The sequence below is a fragment of the Coregonus lavaretus genome (genome assembly GCF_964263955.1).
Source record: "Coregonus lavaretus genome assembly, contig: HAP1_SCAFFOLD_2525, whole genome shotgun sequence".
Taxonomy (NCBI): domain Eukaryota; kingdom Metazoa; phylum Chordata; class Actinopteri; order Salmoniformes; family Salmonidae; genus Coregonus; species Coregonus lavaretus.
In genome coordinates, this window is record NW_028156185.1 from 50,003 (window position 1) to 70,658 (window position 20,656).

Consider the following 20,656-nt stretch of genomic DNA (forward strand, 5'->3'; position numbering starts at 1 on the left):
GGGGGAATGAAAGAAGAGGGGGAAGGAGAGGGGGAATGAAAGAAGAGGGGGAAGGAGAGGGGGAATGAAAGAAGAGGGGGAAGGAGAGGGGGAATGAAAGAAGAGGGGGAAGGAGAGGGGGAATGAAAGAAGAGGGGGAAGGAGAGGGGGAATGAAAGAAGAGGGGGAAGGAGAGGGGGAATGAAAGAAGAGGGGGAAGGAAAGGGGGAATGAAAGAAGAGGGGGAAGAGGTCTAGTCTTATCAATTGTTCCCTGAATGGACAGTTAGGAAAGGGTTTTATTTCATTAAGACGTGGCTAAAACCTGATGAGGACAAGTGCTTTGGTTACATTCATGTCAATAAAATGTGAAACATTTCGCATAGACAATTTAAAGGAAAAGTTGATATTTTTGCTCAATAAACAGTTTAAAGGCAGTTTTTGGACAGTTCTCACTTTCTGCAGCAACAACAGGTGGATTTTCTGTGTAATATTGAGTAAAGAGGAGTGCTATGGGTATAACATGAAACCCTATATCTCCTATGGTTACTGTGCTAACATCCTATACTAAGATATCCTATATCATGATAGTGCGCAATCCAACAGTTGCACAATACAAAGCCCAGATCCTACAGCAAGTCATACATTCCATGAATTTCTGTACAAAAAGGTTCACCTAGCTAGCTAACTCATACACACTAGCTGCAAAACACACACACACACACACACACACACCTCTCACTCACATTTCCCCCCACCCTATTATTGTTATTACTATTGTAGGCATCTTGGAAAAGTAAAGAAAATTCAAGCATAGAAATAGAATCATCGTTGACTTGAATGGGAAGGTCCGTTCTATAGATTATATTTCCATGCATTCAAGTAGCATTGTTTCTGTTCTAAACCACTGACAACAGTTCAGTGCTCCTGAACATCCTCTGGTTGTCATGGGGACCAGTGGGGACTACGGCTATTGACTATGGGTATTATCAGACTATGGGTATTGATCAGTGCCAATACGTTCTATTGATTTGATCAGAATCCAATAACCAAAACCATGAAAACCACCCATGATACCTAAACCCCTAGAATAGATACATGAAGGGATGCCATCTGCAAAGAAATGCCACCAAGAAATACAAATCTAATCCCCCAAAATAGGTATTTCAAACCTCTCCTCGGGGTCCCAGAGGAGAGGTTTGAGAACCACTGCTAACAAACCAATGCCTCTAGCCTGTACATGGACATTTTCAAGTAAAGCTAAAGAGGCTCATACTAAAGGATGCTAAAGAACCACATTTATTTGATGGTCTCTGGCTCTAGAGTGCAGGAATGCTGATCTAGGATCAGGTGGCCCCTGTCCAGAAAATGGTGGCGGTCGTTGTTCTTTGGTCAGAGGCGATAGGGCGGACAGCCACTTGTTGCTTTTCACTGTTCGTCGGCCGTCCATTTTGTCCTTAAGAAGTTCATAGTTCATAGGTATCAGGACTAGGGTGGAAGCACCTGTGCGATGGTCTCCTTGGCACTCTGACTCAATCTCTCCGGAAACACCACCTCGTACTCCACCAGCAGGTCACCGCGGCGATCGGGCCGCTTGGGGTGAGGAAGCCCCTCCCCCGTGATACGTCGTTTCATCCCCGGACGCACCACGTCCCCGGTCGTCACGGTTACTGTCCTGCCGTCCAGCGTGGGGGCGTTGACCGTGCAGCCGCACAGAGCCTGAGAGAGAGAGAGAGAGAGAGAGAGAAGATAGAGGGGGGAGAGAGAGAGAGAGAGATGTTACGCTTCATCACTCTAGTCTACGTACAAACAGTTGTCTGTAGGTTCAAGAATGATTGTCATTCTAAGTACTATTAATTTGTTTTAGCGAGCACTTGGAGAGCAGCGTATAAAAACAAAGTATATTTAGTATAGTTTAGTTAAAAGTTCCAATCATTCTGCCTTACCTCTCTGAGGGAGACCTTGGCGGGGTAAACGATGTCAGAGCCTTCTCGCCGGAACACTGGGTGGGGCTTATCCTTGACCACGAACACCACGTCTGCCGGGATGTTAGTGGGCGTCTCATCCCCCTCTTTAGGGAAGGTGATCTTCGTCCCCTCCTTCCATCCCTTCTTTATCTCCACCTCCAGGATCTTGTCCTCCGTCCGGGTGGTCCGTCTGTCTGCGTTCAGCCGCTTGTGGGATATCTTCATTCTCTTAGTGCAACCTGAGAACACCTTTTAAGGATCACAATGGAAATTAGTTATTGCCTTTATTGTGTTATCCTAGACAACTTTTAAAATGTATGTACTGTGTGTACATGGATATTTTTTGTTGTCAAATAAAATAAGTCAATCAATCAATCAACCAACCTCTTCTAAGGTCACCCTGAGGTCGTGGAGCATGGGTGGGTCCTGGTGCTTCTCAACCATCTGCCCCCCCATCCCTCCCCCCATCCCTGTGCTGAAGGAACGGGGGAACCCCCCCATGCCGCCGCCCCCCATCCCGAAACGGGCGAAGAGATCGTCAGTGTCCATGTTGTCCCCGTCTGGGCCCCCGCCGTTTCGGGGGAAGAACTGGTCGAAGGGGCTCCGGCCCCCGAAAAACTCGGCGAAGATGGCGTGGGGGTCGCCCTGGAAGGAGTAGCTGAAATTAGGGCCCCCAGGAACACCCCCTCCTGCTGAGGGGCCTCCTCCCTTCAACCCTGGAGGAGAGAAGGAGGAAGGGACGGAGAGAGAGAGTTAAACATTTGGTGCTCTGGTTCAGACTTCTTTCAATAGAAGTTGTGTAATCATTTCCTATGTGCAGTAGCACCCATGGGTGTGGAAACAATGTGTCTGTGTGTAGGGCTAGAAGGGAGGGAATAAAGGTTGTATTGGTCTACACCACAGGAGGCTGTTGAGGGGAGGACGGCTAAATAATAATGTCCGGAACGGCGCAAATGGACTGGCATCAAACACCTGGAAACCATGTATTTGATGTATTTGATACCATTCCACTGATTCCGCTCCAGTCATTACCAAGAGCCTGTTCTCCCCAATTAAGGTGCCACCAACCTCCTGTGGTCTACAGTGTCTGTTGCTATACACGGAATAATGCAGCTTGACAGTTGAGTTACCTAGCCTGGTCCTTAAAAACAACTGATAAGAACACAGCTGCACCATTCTAACCTAGGCCTACTGTAGGAACTAGGAATCCACGACCACACCATCTGTCCTTTGAGAAGCTTGCTGACAGGCTAGTGCCAAACTGTTAAAGTCGGTCTCTCCGCCCCTCTGTGACGTCAGCGCCCGAACCTTCCAGCAGTGGGCGGGCACCTCTCCGGCGCCGCTCCGCTCGTGTCTTGCAGCCAATCCGAGCGTTGTTGCCAATCCGCAGGCCTATTGTATTGTTTATCAATTTTTTTAATCCATTCCTTATGATTGTGCTGCAAGGGATTATTGTTGGAACATGCGTGCTGTACTTCCACCTTCCTGTGCTTTGCCCTTTCTGGTTATAAAATATTGCTCACATTGGCTAAGAAAGGTAGGCTTATAAGCTATTGCTTGGTTTGTTATAAGCATATAGCGTTTGTTTTTGGAACTTCTGTGGCCCAAAGCGTTACAACTCTAGAAATAAAACTGCGGTTTCAGCACCACTGAAGAAGAGTAGATTTTCAGAGGAAAGAGGCAGGTGCTTGAGAGAGATCTTGAAATGCCATCTCGCCTAAATACTCATCAAAATATCAAGAAACAAAGATTCAGCTTTACATCGTTATAATTGAAGCTTTGAAATCGTTCCCAATAGGTCTACCTAACTAATGTACTTTGGAAAATAAAGTGTATTTATTCACCACTTTTTAATAACAACATGTTGCGTCATGTATGCACTCACTAACTGTAAGTCGCTCTGGATAAGAGCGTCTGCTGAATGACTAAAATGTAAAATGTCTAGTAGATAGAACACTCACCTTCTTCGCCGAATCGGTCGTAAATGTCCTTTTTCTTTGGGTCGCTCAGAACGTCATAAGCTTCAGCTATTTCTTTAAACTTGTCCTCGGCTGCAGGAGACTTGTTTTTATCCGGGTGGTAACGCAGAGCCTGCTTACGATAAGCCTTCTTGATCTCGTCCTCCGTCGCTCCTTTCTGTATGCCCAGGACATTATAGTAGTCTTTACCCATTTTGACCATCTAGCTGTCTGTGTGTTTATTCCAAATAGCTGCGAGAAATAGTTTAAGGCTCCCTTGCTTGAGCCTGCTGACTGTCAAGTCCAGTGTCAATCAAATTCACACAAGGTATACGGGTAGTTCTCTTTAAATCCGCTGGTCCAGTTGCAGGCAGTCTATCTATGGAATGGTAAGTAAAAGTATTACAACGTGAACTGCACACACACTGTTGAAGAAGGCTACGGTTCTCTCAGCTCAGCTCAGCACTCCGCATGGGACCTCATTCTATCTTATATCCGCGCAGAAAGTTCGAGAATTTTCCATCAGAGTCTGAACACAGCTCAGCTCAGTTCCTCTCGGACGAAACTTCCAAGGGGTCGTTCACGCCCACTGGAGCGTCACTGAGTTTGACAGTTCCATTGGACAGGCTTCCGTAGTCTAGCCGAAACTCAACCACGCCTTCCATGTAGAAATCTCACCTTCTGTTTGTGCAGAGGCAGATACAATGTTGCACTCACTGTATGTATCGAAAGTTCTAAGAATCGTGTCTGCAAACTGCGCAGAGGAAAAGCTTTATGGAACCCCTGAACAAAACTGATTCCCTCATAATGTGGTTTGTCTGTTGCTTTTGTTGGAACTATAGATGTAGTCCTCGCTATGCTTTAGGTTTATAGGCACTATGCGTTAGGTTTAGCCATGTCCTTTCTCAATGAAAATAATAACGCTATTTCAACTTTACTCTTCTTAGTCAAATATCAACAAATATGCCTTATCCTTGTCAAACAGCCTTGCTGCTTATGAAAACCACCACTGACACACTATGCCCAATTATCAGTCAGTAATCTACCAACATAATTGCTGATCTGTAAAGTCAGTGTATAGCTTGCCCTGCTGTTGATAACATACGATTTAGTGACAGAATCCCCCGCTAACACAATTTACCCCGCATCTCCATTTGTCCAAACGGATCACTCCATTGCGGGAATCTACTCCCCCATTGGCTACAGTACGGACAGTAAGGCATATCTACTTGGCTTTCCGACGCATTGATTGGACGTGATATTAAAGAAGTAACCATTGGACTCCCCAACCATTGGACCAATTGGGGACCTCACGTTCATCATTGCTTCCTCTTGCTCTGATTGGAAGGCACAACCCGTCGCTCACCTTGGATGAGAGCGAGAACAAACAGCCAAGATGAAGCATTACGAGGTAAGATAGTATCCGCTGTAACTCTAAACCTTTAATGGGGATTCTGTTCAATGTATTTCTTACTGTTTCATAAGAGTGTTGTGAAGTTGTCAGTCTGTTTCCCAACGGTCCTGGGTAGTTTAACGGTCAGATTTAGGCTGGTAGAACGTGCTGGAGAGCAGGGATGAGCTCACGCTGTTTTCACTCGGATGTCAAAGTGGTGTGCTTGTGGACTCTCTGGTCGAAGTTGTAGTCTACTTGCCTGCAATTCACATGTCATGGACATAGCCTATCACTTCTACTTTCACAATAAACAGCAATCCAACCAAACAGATAGGTTACTAGTTTATTTAAATATTTACCAGTCGTTCTTTTCTCACAATGCTTGGACAATGCATAAACTAGGCTGCGCCACCTCTGGTGGATTGGAACGCTGAAGAATTCTTATCTCTGCATTGTTGCTTCATTGCAGGGCAGCCAGCCTATCATTGCAGGTGAACAGTCAAGTGCGCAACAAATCTAACCTTGTGGGGAGTGTTGTGTCGTAAGTTAATGTAGCCTCTTGGGATAGAAATGTTGACGGTTACACTATTTTACTGCATGAACATAGAGGCCACTCCGTCTCATACTATCAGACTGACTGACTGACTGACTGGAGCATTGTTGATCTGCATATAGGAGAGTAAAGTGATGATATGCAAATAGGCCTAGCTTCAATCTGAACTCCTATTGCTCATAGCCTCGTAGACTTAGGTGATTGAATTTAAACTATTCATTATTTTTTCAATCACACACGAGACAAAGTTCTATGGTATGCATGCAAGGACGTAAATGGAATAACATCAAAGCCCACTGGTTACTTTATGTTAAATGCATAGCAAACAGGCAATAATGGTAGGGCTATGTCCTCTGAAACACATGCCCACCTTCCCTATCATGGCTGTATAGGCAGACACACCCATAGACATTTACCTCTACATGTGCTGGCCATGTGGCTCTCTCAGACCCAATAGACACAGATCTAGGACCAGATTACCCCCCACTAATCCAAACCTTAGCCATTAGGGGGTAATCACATACAAACTGATCTTAGATCAGTGTCTAGAGGGGAGTTAATCCTCCTACAGTCAGATTTAAAACTGCTTCCTAGACTGTAGGCTAGCTAGCTACATCAGGTGTTGTCATGGCTACCAGGACTGACTCTACAGCAGGTGTGACGTCATGCCGACCAAACCCAATGGACAGGATTTGAAGGAGCCAGTTTGGGGAGTTGAGTAGAGTTAGAACTGCCTCGACCAGTGAGTTCTCCTCATTTCCTCCAACATGTCTCCTCCTCTCATACCATACCTGGGTTCAAATAATATTTGAAGTCTTTCCGATACTTTGAGAGTTTTCTCTCAAGCCTATCTAGAGTTGCAGCTAGATATATTTTGCAGTTATTGGACTATTCTATTGGTATGTTGAAGCCAGGCATGCTCAGTCAATAATGTATTTTGAAATTATGTCAAATAGTACTTGAACCCAGGTCTGTCTGATATCTACATACACTGGGAGGTTATCACTTCCAATACATTTCTCTCTTTCTAATGTAGTAATTGAGGGGGACAGAATAGCTTGAGAGGAGCAGGAAACGGCAACCATGCTACAATGTAGCCTAGTGCTCTGCCATAAAGGTCCAGACCTCTTGGTGGAGGTCGTAGTAAAACTAACATACAAGGAGGCTACAATAATGTCTAGATGAGTCTGCAGCACTGAACTGTGAGTCCACTAAGCGCAATAGAAACATGTCATTACACTGATAAGATGTGCATTTGACTACAGAATACATGTTGGGCCCATATCAATGCATCATTGGCCATCAGGGAAGGATTGCTAACAATCAACAAGATTACTGTCTGCATCCATCTTGAATCCAAATGATAACAGGTATCGGTCTCTCCAATAAAAACATTTATTGCAAAGCGAAATCACTGCTGATGTAGTTATAAGAAATATCCACAAGGTGGCGTCATAGCACTGTAATAGTAACTATATACCAAGGAATGACACCTGCTGCCTCGCTGCACTGACAACAACACACACTGGAGAAGATGGACACTCAATCCACCTTAGGATCAGATTACCATACGCACAATGCTAATATGAACCATTCGGGTTGTAGAATATACCTGACTGTAGATCAGTGGCTAGTCCACTACATCAGCATCAGCTCTGTCCAGAGACAAGGGTCCATAGAGAACGTTGTGCTAAGCTCACGGTGCATTTAAATGGTTAAACAATGAATGGGTAAATAATATCAATCATTAACACTGACCTGTGTATGTAAGTGAGGAGGCAGGTGTGAAGGTACCAGGGGCCAGAGTCCAGTAGACAGGAGATACACCACCTGTCAAAAGAGGGAGAGACAGAGAAAGGAAGAGAGAGAGAGCGAGGGAGAGATAGAGAGAGGAAGAGAATGCACCTATTAGGGCACTATGATGAGCTGGAGTGTACTACGACTCCCTCAGTCTTTCCCACACTCAGCACAGCACTACCCCAACTGGGCCCAAGCCGCAGCAGCACACTACCCCAACTTGCACTACTACCCGAGTCTTGAACCTAGCTAGTTCCAATGCTGTCCTACTCTAGAGCTCCATGCCCTACCACCTCAGCCCTTCCCCCCTCAGCCCTTCCCCCCTCAGCCCTACCCCCCTCAGCCCTACCCCCCTCAGCCCTACCCCCCTCAGCCCTACCCCAACACTACCCCAGCCTTACCCCAACACTACCCCAGCCTTACCCCAACACTACCCCAGCCTTACCCCAACACTACCCCAGCCTTACCCCAACACTACCCCAGCCTTACCCCAACACTACCCCAACACTACCCCAGCCTTACCCCAACACTACCCCAGCCTTACCCCAGCCTTACCCCAGCACTACCCCAGCCTTACCCCAACACTACCCCAGCCTTACCCCAACACTACCCCAGCCTTACCCCAACACTACCCCAGCCTTACCCCAACACTACCCCAGCCTTACCCCAACACTACCCCAGCCTTACCCCAACACTACCCCAGCCTTACCCCAACACTACCCCAGCCTTACCCCAACACTACCCCAGCTCTAATGGTTATCTATCCAGTACTGCTTTAGACCCCCAGCACAAGGAAAGGCTGCTATCCCAGGGGGGGTCTTTATATAGACAGGGGGTGGGACAGGGGGTAGAGGGGAGGGGATGGGGGTGTGGGACAGGGGGTGGGGGTAGAGGGGAGGGGATGGGGGGGGGTGGGACAGTTTAAATAGTCATCCCAGTAATCCTAGTAATGCCTGTGTTTCCTGGCTCGCACTGTGTGGATGGATGTGGGTGTTTGTGTGGGTGGATGTGGGTGTGGGTGTTTGTGTGGGTGTTTGTGTGGGTGGATGTGGATGTGGGTGTTTGTGTGGGTGGATGTGGATGTGGGTGTGGGTGTTTGTGTGGGTGGATGTGGATGTGGGTGTTTGTGTGGGTGGATGTGGATGTGGGTGTTTGTGTGTGTGTGGGGGTGTGTGCAGACTACAAAACATAAGGGAAATTCTACAATAACGGAATTACACTGAGACTCCAATTTTTCCTTTTAAAATGTATGTCAAACAAAAGCCATTTATTTAAAAGTTTAACAAACCATAACTCTATGCACAAGGACAACTTTGTAAATAATAATACAAAACATTTATTGGAATAACTGTGTGCAGATGCAAAGTTTGATAACATAATTACAGTAAAAGTAGGGTGGGTGGTGGAGGGGTGAGGGAGGGTGGAGGGAGGGTGGGTGGGTGGGTGGGTGGAGGGAGGGAGGTAGGTAGCAAGGGTGGGGAGGTGGGTGGAGGTAGGGTAAGGGTGGAGGTGGGGAGGGCGTGGTATGTGTAGGGATAAGGTTGCTTACGCAGAGTTTTATATTTAGCCGAGGGGAGGACTGTGTGTTTGTCATACTTCCTCCCTTCTAGAGGGGGGGTGCTTAGGGTGCTCAGTTCTTCCTGGAAATGTGTTTTTGTAGAATCTTCTGTGGAAATTGTTAAAAGTAGCCCTTGTACATAGAGTTCTATGGTTTGTTAAACTTGTAAATAAATGTTTTTTTGTTTGGTATACATTTTAAGTCTCAGCGTAATTCCGTTACCATGGAATTGCCCTTAAGTAAATTGATATTGGACCGACATATCTAGGAATGTTAGGGTTATAGAGCTAAGGTTCCGGACATTATTACAGGGGAGGGAGTGGTTGCACGGAGGAGTATTCCCCTAACTAAGCCATGAGTGTCTCTGGAGTATTATCACCCTACTGTGTGTGTGGGGAGGGGTGAGGTAGGGGGGGTTGAGGGATGGAGGGTTGAGGGATGGAGGGTTGAGGGATGGAGGGTTGAGGGATAGGGGTGAGGGATGGAGGAATGGGGGTGGAGGGGTGAGGGATGGGATGGAGGAGGGGGGGAGGTAGGGGGGAGTAGGGCTGTGTGGGGTGAAGGGGGAGGTAGGGGGGAGCAGGTGTGTGTGTGGGGTGACGGGGGAGCTGGGCTGTGTGTGTGTGGGGTGGGGGGTTAAATAAAGCAGCCAGCATGCCAGGAAAGAAGGGATGAGAGCGAGAGGGAGGGAGGGGAGGCAGAACAGCGGAGCGAACGAGGGGGAGAGAAAGATATTTATTTCCACAGCTGAAACCAGACGCCGCTCTCTCCTCTCCTCGCTCAAACTCTCAGAGAATTAAGAAAAGCGTGTTTTCCAGACAAAGAAGAGAAGGGAATAAAGAGAGAGAGTAGTGGTGTGGATATGGATACTGTAGTACTAGAGGGGGCTACCCCCAAAAAGGGTGGTCCGGGGAGTGTCCCAGGGGTGGCAGCACCCCCTGCTAAACGTCCGAAAGCTAAGAAGGCTAAGAAAGCTGTGGTTTTCTTTGAGGTGGAGATTCTGGATGCCAAGACCAAGGACAAACTCTGCTTCCTGGACAAGGTAAGACGGCTTCACAAATACTGTGTGTGTGTCTGGGGGGGGTAGTACGTCTATATCTGTGTGTGTACGTCTATGTGTGTGTCTATATCTGTGTGTGTGTGTGTGTGTGTCTCTCTGTGTTAAATAGTGCAACAGGTGCAGGCTCGATAGGACTATTGGTTTAATATAGGCCGCTCCACTGTACTCAGGTCAGTGCTGTCTGTCTGTATGTCTGTTGTCATGTGAAGCAGGGAGCTACAGCCCCAGTCCCCCAGTCAGTGTAGTGCTGAGGAGCTCCAAGTACAACCTGAAGTAGTGAAGCCTTGTCTGAGCCAGACCGGCCCATAGTGCTCACTACTACCTATGACTGGAGTGGACTATCAGTCTGATGGGTTAGAGGTTACAACTTCTCTCTGTTAGCATGCTGTTATAGACTGGTGGTTAAATGACAGCTGGAACACCTAGCTAGGTTTATCATGGTGTTATAGACTGGTGGTTAAATGGCAGCTGGAACACCTAGCTAGGTTTATCATGGTGTTATAGACTGGTGGTTAAATGGCAGCTGGAACACCTAGCTAGGTTTATCATGGTGTTATAGACTGGTGGTTAAATGGCAGCTGGAACACCTAGCTAGGTTTATCATGGTGTTATAGACTGGTGGTTAAATGGCAGCTGGAACACCTAGCTAGGTTTATCATGGTGTTATAGACTGATGGTTAAATGACAGCTGGAACACCTAGCTAGGTTTATCATGGTGTTATAGACTGGTGGTTAAATGACAGCTGGAACACCTAGCTAGGTTTATCATGGTGTTATAGACTGGTGGTTAAATGACAGCTGGAACACCTAGCTAGGTTTATCATGGTGTTATAGACTGGTGGTTAAATGGCAGCTGGAACACCTAGCTAGGTTTATCATGGTGTTATAGACTGATGGTTAAATGACAGCTGGAACACCTAGCTAGGTTTATCATGGTGTTATAGACTGATGGTTAAATGACAGCTGGAACACCTAGCTAGGTTTATCATGGTGTTATAGACTGATGGTTAAATGGCAGCTGGAACACCTAGCTAGGTTTATCATGGTGTTATAGACTGGTGGTTAAATGACAGCTGGAACACCTAGCTAGGTTTATCATGGTGTTATAGACTGGTGGTTAAATGACAGCTGGAACACCTAGCTAGGTTTATCATGGTGTTATAGACTGATGGTTAAATGACAGCTGGAACACCTAGCTAGGTTTATCATGGTGTTATAGACTGACGGTTAAATGACAGCTGGAACACCTAGCTAGGTTTATCATGGTGTTATAGACTGATGGTTAAATGACAGCTGGAACACCTAGCTAGGTTTATCATGGTGTTATAGACTGATGGTTAAATGACAGCTGGAACACCTAGCTAGGTTTATCATGGTGTTATAGACTGGTGGTTAAATGACAGCTGGAACACCTAGCTAGGTTTATCATGCTGTTATAGGTTTAATAGCACTGTTTTAGGTTCTGTATGGTGTTAATGTGATGGGTTAGGGCATGCAGGGGCTGCAAGGTATCAGGTCACGTCCACACAGGATTACCACTGCTCTGATACCTGTTCTCAGCTTAACACAGTTTCCATGGCCAAGTCATCCCCCACTTCAGACTGCGGCCCCCTGGGAAATAGAGATTCCTGAAGTAGGGCTTTGATGTGGGAGGGAGTATATTTGATTTGGTTATTGGAATTTATGTTGGTGGAGTTGAATAAATAAAGTTATTCTAATCTAATGTTGTCAAGTAAATTATTTGGAATTTCTGGGAGAGACCTGTGATGTCATAAAGAGACTGTCTGAAGAGGAGCTCTGTGATGTCAGAAGTAGTCTATAATGTCTCGGAAGACCTCTGTGATGTCATGATTCATGTCTGGAGAATACCTTTGTGTGATTTCATAAACAGAGTAGAATCTCTGGGAAAGACCACTGTGATGTCATAAAGACACTAGAATGTCTGGGGGAGACCTGCAATGTCATAAATATAATATCTAGGTGAGACCACTGTGATGTCATAAGTAGACTAGAATGTCTGGGGGAAGACCTCTGTGATGTCACCGATGAATACAGTAGTAGAATAATGTCTGGTGAATGTTATAAGGATGCCAAAAAGAGTAGCCTAGTGTGGAGTCCAGTGTTCAGAACCTTTCAAGTTGACTGTTGTGACCCACCTTCAATAAAGACAGTCTTTGTACACACACCTAGTCCTTCTCAACTAGCCAGTAAGGACTAACCATGACTTACCTATCCTTTAGGAAAGGTTGGTTCTGGTCCCCTGTCCCTCTGCCTGGCTATAGTATTGGCTATAATGGCCCATGGCTGGGCAGAACCATCCAGTCCCTGCTGAGTGGAGTTAGGGGGGTATGTGAGGGCTAAGCCCCCCAGGAGGAGGCAGTCTGGCTGGGGGAACAGGGTTCAGCGCAAGTCCCTTAACCTCCAGACTCGGCCTCTCCTGGGGGTTACGACGGTCTGGAGTGGCCGCTGTTAGATGGTATTGTGTGTGTGTCCATGGTTTTGTAAGTGCGTCATTTGTCAGTTTGTCTATGTGGGATTGTTGTTGCAGTGTGTCTTTCACATTATGTGTGTGTGTGTGTGTGTGTGTGTGTTTTGGCACTGTGTGTGTCTGTTCTATTTTGGGTGATAATACCAGCTGTTTGATAACAGTACCCAGGGGGTGTGGCCAGAGCTACAGCTAAATGCACTGCTAATCACACATGAAAGGGCAATGAGAAGGTGTGTGTGTGTGTTTCCCACTCATCTCTCTTGATTTGCAGGTTGAGCCAAATGCCACTATTGGGGAGATCAAGTCTATGTTCCACAAAAGCCGTGAGTACGACGTTAGATTGACATTACACAGCAGCACATTCTACTACAATTAAATTAACTTCAATACATAGTATTTAAATTAAATAAAGCTAAAGAGTTGACCCCCCCCACCCCCTTGTCTGTGTCTTCGTCTTGTCTCTCTGTCTGTCCCTCTACCTGTCTGTCTGGTCTCCCTCTCCCTCCCACCCTTGTCTGTTTGTCTGTCTGTTTCAGATCCTCAATGGTACGCAGCCAGACAGTCCATCCGCCTGGACCCAAGTAAGTCTAACTCCAAACCATTCTTCTGATTTTCAGAGTCTGTATGAAGACAGTGGTGATATCTATAGTATAGTAGTAATGGTAGCAGGCTGGTAGAGGATAAGACAGTGGTGATATCTATAGTATAGTAGTGATGGTAGCAGGCTGGTAGAGGATAAGACAGTGGTGATATCTATAGTATAGTAGTGATGGTAGCAGGCTGGTAGAGGATAAGACAGTGGTGATATCTATAGTATAGTAGTGATGGTAGCAGGCTGGTAGAGGGTAAGACAGTGGTGATATCTATAGTATAGTAGTGATGGTAGCAGGCTGGTAGAGGATAAGACAGTGGTGATATATATAGTATAGTAGTGATGGTAGCAGGCTGGTAGAGGATAAGACAGTGGTGATATCTATAGTATAGTAGTGATGGTAGCAGGCTGGTAGAGGATAAGACAGTGGTGATATCTATAGTATAGTAGTGATGGTAGCAGGCTGTTAGAGGATAAGACAGGGGTGATATCTATAGTATAGTAGTGATGGTAGCAGGCTGGTAGAGGATAAGACAGTGGTGATATCTATAGTATAGTAGTGATGGTAGCAGGCTGGTAGAGGGTAAGACAGTGGTGATATCTATAGTAGTGATGGTAGCAGGCTGGTAGAGGGTAAGACAGTGGTGATATCTATAGTATAGTAGTGATGGTAGCAGGCTGGTAGAGGGTAAGACAGTGGTGATATCTATAGTAGTGATGGTAGCAGGCTGGTAGAGGATAAGACAGTGGTGATATCTATAGTATAGTAGTGATGGTAGCAGGCTGGTAGGTGGTAAGACAGTGGTGATATCTATAGTATAGTAGTGATGGTAGCAGGCTGGTAGAGGATAAGACAGTGGTGATATCTAGTATAGTAGTGATAGAGGATAAGACAGTGGTGATATCTATAGTATAGTAGTGATGGTAGCAGGCTGGTAGAGGGTAAGAATTGATCATGCAACTTGGTTGTGGGGCCGTTATTGATATTAGAATTCTCTCTTCTCCCCTCTCTCCTCCTCCTCCTATCTTCCTCCTCTTTCCTCCTTTCCTCCTCTTTCCTCCTTTCCTCCTCTTTCCTCCTTTCCTCCTCTCCTCCTCCTCCTCTCTTCTCTCCCTCTCTTCTCCCCTCTCTTCTCCCCTCTCTTCTCCCCTCTTCCTCTCCTCTCCTCTCCTCTCCTCTCCTCTCCTCTCCTCTCCTCTCCTCTCCTCTCCTCTCCTCTCCTCTCCTCTCCTCTCCTCTCCTCTCCTCTCCTCTCCTCTCCTCTCCTCTCCTCTCCTCTCCTCTCCTCTCCTCTCCTCTCCTCTCCTCTCCTCCTCTATCAGAGGGTAAGTGTCTAAAGGATGAGGATGTACTGCAGCATCTTCCTGTGGGAACCACGGCAACCTTCTATTTCCGAGACCTGGGAGCTCAAATCAGCTGGGTCACCGTGAGTACACACACACACACACAAACGTGTTTGTGTATTAGTTTCCTCCTGACCTCAGTGCTAATTTGTTTTTGGTGAGGGTCACTATTAAAGCCCCTGTCACATTAACTGGGGGAGAGAGAGACGGAGGGATGGAGGGAGCGAGAGACTGAGGGAGAGACGGGAGTGAGGGAGAGAGAGAGAGACGGACGGAGGGAGGGAGGGAGGGAGGGAGGGAGGGAGACTGACTGACTGACTGAGGGAGGGAGGGAGACTGACTGACTGAGGGAGGGAGGGAGACTGAGGGAGGGAGATAAAGGACAGAGCACCAAGTCTGGGACCAACAGGACCCTGAACAGCTTCTACCCCCAAGCCATAAGACTGCTGAACAAGACCGCTAAATAAATAGCTATCTGGACTATCTGCATTGGACGATCTGCATTGGACGATCTGCATTGGACGATCTGCATTGACCCCCTTTGCACCAACTCTTTAGACTCATCACATACACTGCTCCTACTGTTTATTATCTATCCTGTTGCCTAGTCACTGTACCCCTACCTATATGTACATATCTACCTCAATTACCTCGTAGCCCTGCACATAGACTCAGTACTGGTACCCCGTGTGAATAGCCAAGTTATCATTACTCATTGTGTATTTATTCCTTGTGTTATCTCTGCATTGTTGGGAAGGTCCCGTCAGTAAACATTTCACTGCTAGTTTACACCTGTTGTTTACCAAGCATGTGATTTGAAGGGGACAGGGAGTGCAGGAAAGAGATTGTGTGAGAGAAAGAAGGGGACAAGCACAGTAAGAAGAGAGGACAGACAGGGAGGGAGGGAGGACAGACGGAGGGGGAGGGAGGGAGGACAGACGGAGGGGGAGGGAGGACAGACGGAGGGGGAGGGAGGGAGGACAAACGGAGGGGGAGGGAGGGAGGACAGACGGAGGGGTTACTGTCGGTTAGGCAGGAGCAGGTGTGTAAAATGGAGACAGATAAATGTATCCTCCCTGGCTGGCTGGCTGGCTGATTGGCTGGCTGGCTGGCTGGCTGGCTGATTGGCTGGCTGACTGGCTGACTGGACATCTGTGTGTACGACACAGAAACCCCAGTGTTCCACTAGGAGGAGGAGAGCTGTGGGCAGACTAGAGAGAGAGACTAGAGAGAGAGACTAGAGAGAGAGACTAGAGGGAGGGACTAGAGGGAGGGACTAGAGGGAGGGACTAGAGGGAGGGACTAGAGGGAGAGACTAGAGGGAGAGACTAGAGGGAGAGACTAGAGGGAGAGACTAGAGGGAGAGACTAGAGGGAGAGACTAGAGGGAGAGACTAGAGGGAGAGACTAGAGGGAGAGACTAGAGGGAGAGACTAGAGGGAGGGACTAGAGGGAGGGACTAGAGGGAGGGACTAGAGGGAGGGACTAGAGGGAGAGACTAGAGAGGGGGAGAAAAGTAAAGTTATGTTTTGTAAGTTCTTCATGATGACAGTAGTAACAGTTTAAAATGGCTTTGTCCTTTGCTGCTCAGACAACAGGGTTTATGAAAGATCTGTAGCTCTGACAACAGGGTTTATAAATTATCTGTAGCTCTGACAACAGGGTTTATAAATGATCTGTAGCTCTGACAACAGGGTTGATAAATGATCTGAAGCTCTGACAACAGGGTTGATAAATGATCTGAAGCTGGGCTATATTATACTGAATACTGAAAAATATAAACGCAACATGGAACAATTTCAAAGATTTGACTGAGTTACAGTTCATATAAGGAAATCAGTCAATTGAAATGAATTCCTCTCTCTGTCTCTCTCTCAGGTGTTTCTGACAGAGTATGCCGGTCCTCTCCTCCTCTACCTGATGTTCTACTTCCGGGTTCCCTTCATCTACGCCCCCAAATATGACTTCACCACTAGCAAGCACTGGGTTGTACAGTGAGTCTCACACACACACACACACACTGGGTTGTACAGTGAGTCTCACACACACTGGGTTGTACAGTGAGTCTCACACACACACACACACACTGGGTTGTACAGTGAGTCTCACACACACACACACACACTGGGTTGTACAGTGAGTCTCACACACACTGGGTTGTACAGTGAGTCTCACACACACACACTGGGTTGTACAGTGAGTCTCACACACACACACACACACACTGGGTTGTACAGTGAGTCTCACACACACACACACACACTGGGTTGTACAGTGAGTCTCACACACACACACACACACTGGGTTGTACAGTGAGTCTCACACACACACACACACACTTGGTTGTACAGTGAGTCTCACACATACTGGATGGTAACACACACACACTTCCTTCTATTCACAGACTACGGAAATATTTGAGTGAAACTGCAATGAGCCATTTGTTAGATGTGAATCATCTTTGTCTGCTAGTTGAACTCTAGTTGATATGAGCTACGAATGGCAGGAATGAAGAGAACCATTGTCTTTGGTCTCTGTGGTGAGTGTCCTGGTGCATGTTGGGTAATGTAGTTGTGTGTGTGGTCCCAGTCTAGCCTGTATGTGTCACTCCTTCCACTACCTGAAGAGACTCCTGGAGACCCTGTTTGTCCATCGCTTCTCCCACGGAACCATGCCGCTACGCAACATCTTCAAGGTGACACACACACTGACGCATATACACACACACACTCTCTCTCTCTCTCACACTCACTCACTCACTCACTGACTGACTGACTGACTGACACACCACAGCCTTAGGTGCCCTCTTACCTCATCGTGGTGGTGTCACCTTACACATACCTCATCTGGGGAACCCTAGCCAGTCTCTTGAACCCAGGGTGACCCTGCTGAGAGATTCTGGGATCATCTGACACTGGCCGCATCCCAACTGGCACCCTATTTCCTATGTAGTGCACTACTTTTGACCAGGGCCCATGTGGCTCTGGTCAAAAGTAGTGCACTATATAGGGATTAGTGTAATGGGCCCTTGACAAAAGGTAGTGCACTATGTAGAGAGTAGGGCGCGATTTGGGACGAAGCCTGTGTGTGACAATGTGTATTCTGTCTTCCTGTGTTCCAGAACTGCACCTACTACTGGGGCTTTGCTGCCTGGATGGCTTACTATATTAACCATCCTCTATATACACCACCTAGTGAGTACCCTACTGTATTAACCATCCTCTATATACACCACCTAGTGAGTACCCTACTATATTAACCATCCTCTATATACACCACCTAGTGAGTACCCTACTATATTAACCATCCTCTATATACACCACCTAGTGAGTACCCTACTGTATTAACCATCCTCTATATACACCACCTAGTGAGTACCCTACTGTATTAACCATCCTCTATATACACCACCTAGTGAGTACCCTACTATATTAACCATCCTCTATATACACCACCTAGTGAGTACCCTACTATATTAACCATCCTCTATATACACCACCTAGTGAGTACCCTACTATATTAACCATCCTCTATATACACCACCTAGTGAGTACACTACTATATTAACCACCCTCTATATACACCACCTAGTGAGTACCCTACTATATTAACCATCCTCTATATACACCACCTAGTGAGTACCCTACTATATTAACCATCCTCTATATACACCACCTAGTGAGTACCCTACTATATTAACCATCCTCTATATACACCACCTAGTGAGTACCCTACTATATTAACCATCCTCTATATACACCACCTAGTGAGTACCCTACTATATTAACCATCCTCTATATACACCACCTAGTGAGTACCCTACTATATTAACCACCCTCTATATACACCACCTAGTGAGTACCCTACTATATTAACCATCCTCTATATACACCACCTAGTGAGTACCCTACTGTATTAACCATCCTCTATATACACCACCTAGTTAGTACACTATTATAGTAACCATTAACCATCCTTGTCTTTTCAGCAATCTATGGTGAGCAGCAGGTCAGAATGGCCCTCATCATCTTCCTGGTAAGACTCTACTGTTCTATACTCTACTATAATGTACTCTACTGTACTATAATATACTCTACTAAAATATACTATACTATACTGTACTATACTATAATGTACTCTACTATAATGTACTGTACTATATTATACTGTACTATAATATAATATACTCTACTATACTGTACTATACTATAATATAATATACTCTACTGTACTCTACTATACTGTACTCTACTATACTCTACTAAACTCTACTCTACTCTACTATACTCTACTATACTATACTATAATGTACTATACTCATAGTGTATACTATAGTAATAGAACACTATCGTAATAAAATGTTATTTATTAGATGCTGTGTTGTTTGTCTTGCCAGTTCTGTCAGATTGGTAACTTCTCCATCCATATCGCCCTGCGGAACCTCCGCCCACCAGGTACACACTCCTAATGAATATTCCAACATTGTAATACATCAGTCAATTCAACATACACACTATTTTCTCCCCGTCTGCTACAAAACAGTAGCACACAGTGAACTGAATCTTTCTCTCCCCGTCTCTCCATCCATCTCTTTCTCTCCCCGTCTCTCCATCCATCTCTTTCTCTCCCCGTCTCTCTCCCTCCATCTGTCTCTCCATCAGGATCTAAGACCAGGAAGATCCCGTACCCCACTAAGAACCCCTTCACCTGGATCTTCCTGCTGGTCTCCTGTCCCAACTACACATACGAGGTGAGTCTTCTACCCCTAGGTACAGATCTAGGATCAGCAGACTGTCCCAACTACAACTACTCCTCAGTGTGACGCTGCCCTCTGATGGTTAGGAGGAACAGTGTCTAACATGTCTCTCTCTGTGTAATAGTTAGGCTCAGGGCCACCTAGTGGCTGAGGTTGGCAGTGAAATTCTAGCGTGTGTGTACTGTATATTACGCATATGTGTGTGTGTGTGTAACACCATCGTTCTCTTTGTCCCCTGTAGAGTCTGCCCATAGCCCCTTTAGTATGTGTGTGTAACACCACCTCTCCTCTCTCTCTCCTGTAGCTGGGCTCGTGGTTTGGCTTCACCTTGATGACTCAGTGTCTGCCGGTGGCTTTCTTCACGGCGGTGGGCTTCATCCAGATGACGGTGTGGGCCAAAGGGAAGCACCGCAGCTACCTGAAAGAGTTCCGGGACTACCCTCCTCTCCGCTCGCCCATCCTCCCATTCGTCCTCTAGAGGAGAATGGAACCCCCCCTCGCCCCATCCCAAACCTACTCTACACTGGATTGGACTGACCTGAAATGAGAGCCCTGTCCCTCGCCCCATCCCAAACCTACTCTACACTGGATTGGTCTGACCTGGAATGAGAGCCCTGCCCCCCACCATCATCCTCCAATTAAAACCCTACCCCCCTCCACCCCAAACATTTTGAGGAGACTGTCTTATACTATACTTTCCCACCCAGAAGTTTCTGCCCAACAACGCTCCTCAAACCACTTTTGATTGGCTATTGTTATTTTTATTTTCTCTGAGCTTTTTGGCTGTTTAAATAACCTGACTGACAGTCTGGCATGTCCCAAATGGTACACTAGTTCCTATGTAGTGCAGTACATAGGGACTAGGGAGCCATTTGGGACAGGGTCAGTGTGTAACAAGGTGTAGGCCTAAGTATAACAATACCAAAACCTCTGATCAGAAAGTGCTAATAAACCATGACACACTTTTGGTCGTTCTGTTGGAACTTTCATTTTTGTTGTCTGTAGAAGTCATTTATTTTTTTTAAAGAAATACCAAACCATGTCTTCTTGTTGGGTCTATGTACTGATGACATAGGCTACTGTTACTACACTGGAGACTAATACACCGGAGACTAATACACACCACACTGTTACTACAGTCGTGGTCAAAAGTATTGAGAATGACAAAAGTATTGGTCTTCACAAAGTTCGCTGCTTCAGTGTTATGAGATAT

At 46.3% G+C, this 20,656-nt stretch overlaps 2 protein-coding genes across 3 annotated transcripts; one reads left to right on the forward strand and one right to left on the reverse strand.

Moving 5' to 3' along the window:
• Positions 1-259: 259 nt before the first annotated feature.
• On the reverse strand, positions 260-4,485 carry dnajb1b (DnaJ heat shock protein family (Hsp40) member B1b). The gene is made up of 4 exons (XM_084200689.1): positions 3,907-4,485; positions 2,330-2,661; positions 1,925-2,194; positions 260-1,697 (listed from the first exon to the last, which is right to left on the reverse strand). Exons 1-4 carry the CDS (start codon positions 4,124-4,126, stop codon positions 1,467-1,469), a joined length of 1,053 nt encoding a protein of 350 aa, XP_084056815.1. The 5' UTR covers positions 4,127-4,485; the 3' UTR covers positions 260-1,466.
• Positions 4,486-5,226: 741 nt separating this feature from the next.
• Positions 5,227-20,410, forward strand: tecrb (trans-2,3-enoyl-CoA reductase b). Of its 2 annotated transcripts, XM_084200688.1 has the most exons (12): positions 5,227-5,314; positions 10,196-10,246; positions 13,024-13,075; positions 13,289-13,333; positions 14,668-14,771; positions 16,566-16,681; positions 17,277-17,382; positions 17,809-17,881; positions 18,676-18,722; positions 19,084-19,141; positions 19,349-19,437; positions 19,748-20,410. In XM_084200688.1, exons 1-12 carry the CDS (start codon positions 5,300-5,302, stop codon positions 19,919-19,921), a joined length of 930 nt encoding a protein of 309 aa, XP_084056814.1. In that variant the 5' UTR covers positions 5,227-5,299; the 3' UTR covers positions 19,922-20,410. The 2 variants fall into 2 exon arrangements, with proteins under 2 accessions (XP_084056814.1, XP_084056813.1); XM_084200687.1 differs by lacking the exon at positions 5,227-5,314 and having other exon boundaries at positions 10,052-10,246.
• The last annotated feature ends 246 nt before the right edge of the window (positions 20,411-20,656 follow it).

What these genes read in the sequence shown, in the direction of transcription:
- dnajb1b (XM_084200689.1), bottom strand. Translation starts at nt 4,126, where the DNA reads ATGGTCAAAATGGGTAAAGACTACTATAATGTCCTGGGCATACAGAAA. An exon ending in CGACCGATTCGGCGAAGAAG is followed by an intron (nt 2,662 to 3,906) that starts GTGAGTGTTCTA and finishes TCTCTCCTCCAG; the next exon opens with GGTTGAAGGGAGGAGGCCCC. An exon ending in CCAAGGTCTCCCTCAGAGAG is followed by an intron (nt 1,698 to 1,924) that starts GTAAGGCAGAAT and finishes TCTCTCTCTCAG; the next exon opens with GCTCTGTGCGGCTGCACGGT.
- tecrb (XM_084200687.1), top strand. Translation starts at nt 10,067, where the DNA reads ATGGATACTGTAGTACTAGAGGGGGCTACCCCCAAAAAGGGTGGTCCG. An exon ending in GTCCATCCGCCTGGACCCAA is followed by an intron (nt 13,334 to 14,667) that starts GTAAGTCTAACT and finishes CTCCTCTATCAG; the next exon opens with AGGGTAAGTGTCTAAAGGAT. An exon ending in GCGGAACCTCCGCCCACCAG is followed by an intron (nt 19,142 to 19,348) that starts GTACACACTCCT and finishes TCTCTCCATCAG; the next exon opens with GATCTAAGACCAGGAAGATC.